The 10,087-nt window shown below is 42.7% G+C and overlaps 1 protein-coding gene across 4 annotated transcripts; it reads left to right on the top strand.

Annotated features, from left to right (window-relative positions):
• The first annotated feature begins 54 nt into the window (after positions 1-54).
• Positions 55-8,475, top strand: Rad1 (RAD1 checkpoint DNA exonuclease). 4 transcript variants are annotated; one of them, XM_021183342.2, is made up of 6 exons: positions 55-103; positions 502-762; positions 2,138-2,246; positions 5,064-5,322; positions 7,569-7,667; positions 7,973-8,475. In XM_021183342.2, the coding sequence occupies exons 2-6, from the start codon at positions 565-567 to the stop codon at positions 8,148-8,150; spliced, it is 843 nt and encodes a 280-aa protein (XP_021039001.1). In that variant the 5' UTR covers positions 55-103; positions 502-564; the 3' UTR covers positions 8,151-8,475. The 4 variants fall into 4 exon arrangements, with proteins under 4 accessions (XP_021039001.1, XP_085687549.1, XP_021039000.1 ...); XM_085831423.1 differs by lacking the exon at positions 55-103 and adding an exon at positions 153-171; XM_021183341.2 differs by lacking the exon at positions 55-103 and adding an exon at positions 178-305.
• Positions 8,476-10,087: the final 1,612 nt, after the last annotated feature.

Here is a 10,087-nt window from a genome sequence, read left to right as displayed (position 1 = left end):
CACGTTAGGCTGTGAGTTAAGTCATCCGGCTCCAAGGCGCTCGCTTCCGGTCTCGAGGTAGACTCTCTAGGCACACGGCGGCTCGGTGGTGACGGTGGCCTAGGTGGTTGCATATCTGAACGGTGGCGGGAGCTGTTTGCCAGGCTTGCTAGCTTTTTGGACGCTCAGGGTGTTCTTGGGGCTCAGGGTGTTCAGGGTGGCAGGGGCTTTGAGGGGTCGAACGTCACCCACAACCTGGCGCCAGGGGCTCCCTTAGTGGCCGCTGTGCGGCGAGCGGGCCGCAGTCGCGTTCTCCCGCAAGCCAGGTTGGTGGCGCTCAGAGGTGCTAAGCAAGCCCGGTTACCCGCGCCATTTAGAGCTACCCTGTGAACTGCATTCTCCCCTCAGTGATAGGATACCGTAGTTTTGAGACATGAAAATAGAATGATCTCGATTTCGGCTCGGGTTGAGATCGCCAGTCCTGTCCGCACTGATAGCGAGGTTTGTTGTTCCGTGTCTCAGGTTTTCACACATCTTCCGGAAGAGGAGCATCCTTCTTGGAGCCGACGGTACCGTGGACCATCCATGCCTCTCCTAACCCAGTACAATGAAGAGGAGTACGAACAGTACTGCTTAGTGGCCAGCCTTGACAACGTTAGGAATCTCTCCACGGTCTTGAAAGCCATTCATTTCAGAGAACACGCCACGTGTTTTGCTACCAAAAACGGAATCAAGGTTACAGTGGAGAATGCCAAGTGTGTGCAAGCAAATGCCTTTATTCAGGTATGGGGGAGTGAAGACATTTTTTAAGCATTTCCTAATGAATGAATTTGGAAGGACTTAATTCAACAAAACTCAAGTTAGAGAACAAAATGTCATTACTTTTTTTTTCTTTCCTGCCAACAAATACTTTCCCCATCTTGTCTCACATAGATAACGGTTACTAGTGATAGTTTATTAATGAGAGACTCTTCTCACCGTTTTCCTCTTTTAATCTTTACACATATAGACACTTTCTGGTTTGACATAGTGGCACCAGATTTAATTTTCAGTAGTCTTACAACTGATTGAGTTAGGATGAGAACCCAGAATATTTACTCTTCACAGTATTAGTTGTCATGCACGTTTTAGTTTTTCCTCTTACTGGCTGTAATTTTTCCTCGGAGCATTTTCCCCCGAAGATAGAGTCTAACACATAACCCTGGTTACCTGGAACTTGTTTTATAGACCAGACTGGCTTCAAGTTCTTGCCGCCTGCTTCTGCCTTGCCTCTGCCTCCCAAGTGCTGGGATTAAAGGCATGTACCACCACTGCCTGACACTGAATTATCCTATCCTTAAGTGACTTTAGCTTTAAGGGATATAGGCACAAGACAGAGTTAGGGCAAGCTCACATAGGTGTTAAATTTAGATACAGAAATGAAGATGAAGAGCCCTTACTAGGGGGTGGTAACTTTGTGGTGTTTGGCTTTTTAATGTTTTTTAAAAGGTTTATTTTATGTATGTGAGTACATTGTCTTCAGACACACCAGAAGAGGGCATCAGAACCCATTACACATAGTGGTGAGCCATGTGGTTGCTGGGAATTGACCTCTACCTCTGGAAGAGCAGTCAGTGCTCTTAACCTCTAAGTCAGCTCTCCAGCTCCTGGCTTTTTAATTTCATGTGTATGAGTGTTTTGCCTGCATGAATGTCTCCAAAAGGCGTGTACCTGGTTCCTGCCAAGTTCCTGTGAAGAGGGTGTTGGATCCCCTGAAAATGGTTACAAAAGGATTTTAGTCACCATGTGGGTGCTGGAAATCAAACCTGTGTCTTCTAGAAGAATAGCAAGTATTCTTAACTGATGAGCCGTCTCTCCGACTCCCTTTTAATTAAAAAAAAATCATACAATATATTTTCATCATATTCTACCCCCTACTCCCTTTAAGAGCTCCTAAATGGGGCCCATCTTAGTGTTCCACGTTTAATGATTAAACCACTCAGTAGTATTCAAGTGGGGAAAGGTTGAACACTTAGTATGTCTTACTTGGGAATGAGGAATAGTCTCATGGAGTTGGCAGAGTATTGTTACTTTCTAAGCATAGAGTGAAATATAGGCGTGTGACTTTTCAGTTTTTAATATAATCCACTTTGATGTTTTCATGTTTGCTTTCTCGTAGGCTGACGTGTTTCAGGAATTTGTCGTCCGGGAAGAGTCTGTTACTTTCCGAGTTAACTTGACTATCCTTTTAGACTGCTTATCTATTTTTGGATCAAGTCCTACACCAGGTGAACCATTTTACTACTACTACTACTACTATTGTTGTGGCATAAAAGTATTTATTATGCTTAAAAAAATAGAAAATACAAACAGGAAGGTTTCTAGAATATAAGCTTTCTAATTTTTTTATCTTTTTTTTTTTTTTTTTTTTTGGAACAGAGTCTTATGTATCCCAGACTGGCCTTGAGCTCTCTGTGTAGCTGAGGATAACTTTGAATTTATCTTCCTGCCCTTGCCTCAAGTGATGAGATTATAGAGATAGGCAACCACTCATAGTTTTATGTGGTGTTAGGGATTGAAACTGGCACTTCATACATGTTAGCCAAGCACTCTACTACAGCTGAGCTACGGCCCCAAGCCCGCCAGTATTTTGTTAGAAAACTAACTTCTCAGGGCAGGACTAGTGAGGCCCCACCCCTACTGGAGATGCTTTTGGCAGCTGCTGGCCGCCAGGGGAGGGAAAAGTCATTTCTTTGGAACAAGTTGAGGAGTCCTAGGGAGGGAAGGATTAGGCCCTAATAATTAGGGGGTGCATTTGTATATATGAATTAAATTTTTAAAGAATAAAGGGAAACTGATTTCCAATTCATTTTCCTCCTAGTTGTTATAATCATAGGACATAAATTTTTTTTAATATTTATTTATTTATTATATGTAAGTACACTGTAGCTGTACTTCAGACACTCCAGAAGAGGGCGCCAGATCTTGTTACGGATGGTTGTGAGCCACCATGTGGTTGCTGGGAATTGAACTCTGGACCTTCGGAAGAGTAGTCAGTGCTCTTAACGGCTGAGCCATCTCTCCAGCCCCGGACATAAATATTTAAACTACCAGTTGAATGTTTGTTTTAGTTCTTTACGTATTTGTGAAGGTATTTATTCATCTTAGGTCATCCTAATATGCAAGGTATGTTATTACCTTCCTTTTTGCTGTGAAAAGAATGACTGACAAAGCAGTTTTAGGGTTTATTAATTAGGCTCACAGTTGGAGTGTGTAGTCCATATGGCAAGGATGAGCCTGGAAGCGAAACAACAGCACGAGGTGGCTGGTGGCGTTGTGTCCACAGGCAGGAAGAAGAGAACAGCTTAGGTGTCTGTCTTCTTTTTATCCAGTCTAACACAGAAGCTCTTAAAATGGTGCTACCTGAGCTGGGCTGTGGTGGTGCACGCTTTTAATCCCAGCACTTGGGAGGCAGAGGCAGGCAGGTTTCTGAGTTCAAGGACAGCCAGGGCTACACAGAGAAACCCTGTCTCGAAAAAACAAAACAAAACAAGAACATTTTAGCCAGGCAGTGGTGGCGCACGCTTTTAATCCTAGCACTTGGGAGGCAGAGGCAGGCAGGTTTCTGAGTTCAAGGACAGCCAGGGCTACACAGAGAAACCCTGTCTCGAAAAAACAAAACAAAACAAGAACATTTTAGCCAGGCAGTGGTGGCGCACGCTTTTAATCCTAGCACTTGGGAGGCAGAGGCAGGCGGATTTCTGAGTTCGAGGCCAGCCTGGTCTACAAAGTGAGTTCCAGGACAGTCAGGGCTATACAGAGAAACCAAAAAAAAAAAAAAAAAAAAAAAAAAAAGGTGCTGCCTGCATTCAGGGTGGGGCTCCCACCACCTCTCATCCTGATCATCATATCCCTATCACAGACATGCCTAGAGGCTTGTCTCTTAGGTGATGCTAGAGCCAGTCAAGTTGACAATATTCATCATCACACAAGGCTCCAAGATTGTAAGTTTAAGATTAAAAGACTTTAAATTCATGAAATACCTTTAACATTGTGAAATACGTTTTAATTCCATATGGATTCTGACTTACTCAGAACTAACATCTACTTAGAAGCAGGAGAAGCCAATTTTGCTCACTCCCAGTTGACCATTAATTAGGAAACTCAGTTGCCCTGTATATAAGACTAGAAGAGTCCAAAAATTGTTTTATTTCATAGGGAAGTAACTCATGGCTTTGCACTGGCAGGTCCATAATTAAGTTTTGGGTTTTGTCGACAGGGCCTTGAGTGTAACTCAGGTTGGCCTTAAACTCGAGATACTGCTGTCTTAACTTCTGAGTGTTAGGATTCCAGTGTACTCTGCCATACCATGTACCCTAGATGGCCTGGAACTTGCTGTGACCCTCCTGCCTTTGCCTTCACCATCCTAGGATTGTAAGTCTGAGGCATAATAGGTAGCCGGGTCTAATTACACACTTTGAGCAGATGAGATAGCTTCATGAGTAAAGTCCGCAGCCTGACAGAACCTGAGTTTGAGTCCCAGGTCCTGTGGTAGAGAGAGAGAACCAACTCCCAGTGGATGTTTTTCTTTGACATCCGTGGGCACGCATGGCATGTGTACATTCATACTCATAACCACCAAACACATACTGTACTACATATGTTGTTAATTATGCATTCACAAATGCAGTGTTTCCCAGCTCGGTTTTTCCTGAGAACATTTGATTTCTCATCTCCGTTACTGGCTCTCTAACCAGCAGGAAGGAGCCGAGATATTTTATTTCCCTCCTCTGAAGGGACTGAGGTGTTAAGTTAGATCACCATGGCTACCCCTCTATTGCTCCCAATTTGATTTAAAATAACACTGTCTCTCAGCAGGGGACGTTGTATATAAGGAGTGGGAAAATCAGTTCAGCCAGACAGAATCGATTTTCTCCTGTGTCCCCGTTTTCTTGCCATTATTGGAATCAGGTGTCTTTAAGAGGAGACATGCATGCTAGAAGCTTGGCAGATAAATTATTCTTGAGGCAATGTGTGTGTCATTTGGAGGGAACACTAACTCCAGAGCCATAGAGCTAAGCCCCATATGCCTTAAATCACTGCAGGGACTTTGACTGCACTTCGGATGTGTTACCAAGGTTATGGTCACCCACTGATGCTATTTCTAGAAGAAGGAGGAGTGGTGACGGTCTGCAAAATTACCACTCAGGAGCCTGAGGAGACACTGGATTTTGATTTCTGCAGCACCAATGTTATGAATAAAATTATCCTGCAGTCAGAGGGGCTCCGGGAAGCCTTTTCTGAGCTGGACATGACAGGTGATGTCCTACAGATCACTGTGTCTCCTGACAAGCCCTATTTCAGGTACGTCAGTGTGATTACCTTATGTGGTCTGGTGCGGATCCAACTCGCCACACAACATTTGCTTGAGTTGCAGGATTTTTTTTAACCCATCCTAGAGTTTTCAGAAGCATTTGATTATTCCATAATTTTCCAACTTTGAGATAGGAAACTTAAGACATACGAAGGGCAACCCACAAAGCATTTTATAGTTGGAAGCCAATTCTCATAATCTACAAACTAGTGGTATTTTAGTTGCTGACTGTGATGTAGATGAGGTTACATCTTGAGGGAATTTAAACAGCTTGTCTGTATTACATGGTATCTGTTTATCCTTACGGTAGTTCAGGATACAAAAGGAAGGAGATATTGCTGATAGCTTTTTTTTACTTAGTAGCTGTTGGTGACCTAAGACACATGTCCACCTTATTCTGGTGAGGGAGAATGTGACTCAGCAGAGAGCACACAATGGCAAGCCAGTAAGAATGAGGAGAGCACTCATAGGCTCTTGGGAAACAGTTCTCCAGGACTCAGAGTATTGGACAAGGTGCACCTCACTGGGTTAGGCATTTTTCAGCAAAAACTGTTCTGATAGGATATTTTGTCCCAGCAAAATTTCTGAGGTTTTTTTTTTTTTCAAAACTAGAATAATTTTATAGAACTTAAAATTTTTGAAGAAGTGCAGAGAACATAGGTTGTGGATTTTTGTTTTGTTTTGTTTTTGACTTAGGAACAATTATAGGAAGCTTTCTTGTGATTAGTCAGATAAGATTTTCACTTATGCTCTACCAAAAATTAACCAAAATGTAAACCACTAACACCCAGTTAATCCTCTAAAATGAGTTACCTAGATGGGCCTTGTATCCCGTTTCTAGAATGGGAGACAATTTGATGTGTGAAAGTGGCTGTGAATTCTTTTTCTGGATATGTTAAAATTTAAAGTTCCCAAGGCACTGGTGGGGCGGTTACATATGTGGATGTGGTACTGAGGAAATCAGCCTAGACTAGAAATGGAGGTCTGGGGACAATCATCCCTTCATGATACGGAAGCATAAGGAACTCAGAAGTTACCTTAGAGAAGGGAATGTAGACTGACAGGGAACATGGAGGATAGACCCCAAGGCTCGGGAAGATCTACAGGATCTACAGATCTACAGGACTAATGACTGTGTTTGTCAGCATGCTTCTCCCATAGCAAATGCTTAGGCAGTTCTTAGAGACTAAACTCAGAATTGTATACATTTGCTGACAGTACAAAGTTGGAAAGACCATGAACCTTCTAAGATTGGTCTAACAGAGAAACGCTGTAATAGTAAAACGTAATTTAAAGGCACAAATTGCATGTAAATGGGTCAGCTGTAGAAGCTAGAAATGGGACCCTTACAATTGGTTAAAATCAAGGTCTTCCATTATAAGCAGTTCTCTGAAATATATTTTTAGATTTAAAGATAAGGAAAGCTAACTGTCATTATACAACTGTACAGAGAAACACTGTATACTCTGATGTGACGTTTTCTTCAAAGCTATTTCTAGGCTGGAGAGATGTTTCAGGCACTTAGGAGCAAGCATGCTCTTTCAGGGGACCCAAGTTTAATCCCCACTACCATGTCAGGCTCACCACTGCCTGTAACTACTGCTCCAAAGTGATGTTCCGGAGCACCTGGACTCTCTCACACACACACACACACACACACACACACGTAAAGGTAGAAAGTAAAAACATTTTTAAGCTTGTTACTAGTTCCTCTTTGCTCCTGTAGCATCCTGTGGAAACCTCATTATGATGCTTGATAAGGTGTGTATTAACTGTGTGTGGTGCTCCCAGCCTGAGCCTGTTCCATGGTAACGGTGTTGTGTGTGGTCTGTGTGTAGGTAGTGCCTTTACATGAATGTGCAGGTGAATGTGGCCTTATGTACACATTTGTGGCAGGAAAGGACATGGGGGAGTGGGGTTCCTCTTTTGCCTTCCACCTTAGCCTTGAATCACAAGCTCCCCATTTTGGGTAAGCAGCTGCTTACTGGGTTATGAGGACCTGCTAGTCTCCATACCTGAGTGATAGGGCTACGGGCATGCATGGTCAGACCTGGCCTTTCATGTGAGATCTAGGATTCGAACTCGGGTCCTGAGGCTTGCAGTGCAAATGCACTTACCTGCTGAACTCTACCCTTATAACTAGGATTTTAATATGTCATTTCTTAAGGTAGCATGAATTCTAGTATTGCTTATTATTGAACCTACAAATAAATGACTGACTTACTTTCAACTATAGGTTGTCGACTTTTGGAAATGCAGGAAACTCCCATCTTGACTATCCCAAAGATTCTGACTTGGTGGAAGCATTTCACTGTAATAAGACCCAGATCAACAGGTCAGTTCTCAATATGAAGGTTACATTGTTGATAAAGATGAAGTTAAGTACCAGATTTCCATACAAAAACAAGTAATTTTTAATCTGTTAAAAAAAGTACATCGCATTAAAAAGAGTAGATGGTTGGGCACTAGATTTACTTGGGGATATTGGTTTGTAATCTCGGGTGGATAAGGCAAGAAATCCAGTACCTCGGTTAAGTACTTGCTACTCAGTAGTTCCTGGCTAACTTTTCTCTTTACTTGGTGTTGCATGCATTGTGTTTAGTGGATCCAAACAGCAGCCTTTCCTTTACTCTCCTACAGATACAAGCTGTCTTTACTGAAGCCCTCTACAAAGGCACTAGCTTTATCCTGTAAAGTGTCTATCCGGACAGATAATCGAGGCTTCCTCTCCTTACAGTACATGATTAGAAATGAAGATGGGCAAATATGTTTTGTGGAATATTACTGCTGCCCTGATGAAGAAGTTCCTGAGTCTTGAATAATTCACTGAATATTTGTGTCTTTTTTTTTTTTCTTTTGCGAGACAGGGTTTCTCTGTATAGTCCTGGCTGTCCCTGGAACTCACTCTGTAGACCAGTCTGGCCTTGAACTCAGAAATTCACCTGCCTCTGCCTCCCAAGTGCTGGGATTAAAGCTGTGCGCTACCACGACCGGCAAATATTTGTATCTTTATAAGTTGGCGTTCTCACTCTAACTCTCTAACCTTTATGATTTCATTTTGGATTGTATAGAAAATAGGAGCAAGGCCCCATTCTGTAAATCTGTAAATAGTTTTTATTTTGTCAATAAATTTTTTGTATAGCCATAAATTATCTGATTTGTTGTACTGTCCTGTGTCTTTTGTTCTTTTCTTTTTTAAAACTGTGTTTGTGCCGGGCGTAGTGGTGCACACCTTTAATCCCAGCACTTGGGAGGCAGAGGCAGGCGGATTTCTGAGTTCGAGGCCAGCCTGGTCTACAAAGTGAGTTCCAGGACAGCCAGGGCTACACAGAGAAACCCTGTCTCAAAAAAAAAAAACAAAAAAACCTGTGTTCATTGTGTGTGTGTGTGTGTTTGCTTACCTTGGATGTATATGCACCGCATGTATGCCTGGTGCCTGCAGAGTTCAGAAGGGGGCATTTGATGCTCTAGAGCTAGAGTTACAGGTGGTTACAGTCCTCCATGTGGGTTCTGGGAACCAAACCCTAGTCCTCTGAGGCGACGATTGAGCCACATCTCCAGCATTCTCCTTTCCCCCTGACTACCTTCCCAACTTATGGGAATCGGTGAATCAAGATGAATACATTGTGGGTTTTTTGTTTTTGTTTTTTTTCCGTTTTTCAAGACAGGGTTTCTCTGTATAATAGCCTTGGCTGTCCTGGACTCAATTTGTAGACCAGGCTGGCATCAAACTCAAAGATCCTCTGCCTCTGTGTACTAGGATTAGAGACATGCACCACTATGCCCAGCCTAACATAGACTATCTTGAGACTCTATACAAAGTTGGATGGAGCCATATCTGATATGTTCTTTTCTTTATATAATAGTATAAATTCCAGGTACTAGATCTTTTTTTTTTTTTTTTTTTTTTTTTTTTTTTTTTTTTTTTTGAGACAGGGTTTCTCTGTGTAGCTCTGGCTGTCCTGGAACTCACACCGTAGACCAGGCTGGCCTCAAACTCAGAAATCCGCCTGCCTCTGCCTTCCAAGTGCTGGAATTATAGATGTGCACTACCACTCCCCAGTCAGATACTAGATCTTAAAGCTGAGTGGCTCACTATCTATCACACCATGTCAGAACTTCTTGAGACTTGCTAGTGGGGAGAGCAATGTTTATTTTCTCAAGCTTCCTCCAGAAAATTCTGATGTTTGCCAAAGTGTGAAACAAACAGCTGAACCACTGTTTGAGAGACTATTCTTGCTTTTGTTACATTCACCTACATTCTCTCTCCTCTTCTCTCTCTCTCTCTCTCTCTCTCTCTCTCTATCTCTCTCTCTCTCTCTCTCATTTTTTGAGACAGGGTTTCCTGGCTGTCTTGGAACTCAGTAGACCCTGGCTCACGTGCATTTCTTTACAGGTGACTTCACAAATGATTTCAGTTGAGGCATTACCATGAAATTTGAGCAATGCTTTCTATGGTTAATTTTATTATTGTTGACTTAGTTTTAAGGGTTTGTTTTGTTTGTTTTGAGACAGGGACTCTCTACATAGCCTTAGCTGTCCTTACTGTGTAGACCAGGCTGGTCTCAAACTCACAGAGATCCACCTGCCTCTGACTCCTGAGTACTGGGATAAGAGGTGTACTGCCCTGGCCTTGGTTCTTTTTTGCTGTCTCACTGGTCTTCCGGGAGCCATCTTAGATCTACTGCCCTGGACCATCAGGACTCGCAAGAGCCTCTGCTGTCTCGCTCTCTCCTTTGCACTTTTTCCTTCACA

Source organism: Mus caroli, unplaced genomic scaffold (genome assembly GCF_978045245.1).
Source record: "Mus caroli unplaced genomic scaffold, Mus_caroli_1 scaffold_16, whole genome shotgun sequence".
In the NCBI taxonomy this organism is placed as follows: Eukaryota; Metazoa; Chordata; class Mammalia; order Rodentia; family Muridae; genus Mus; species Mus caroli.
This window is presented reverse-complemented; position numbering and strand designations above follow the sequence as displayed.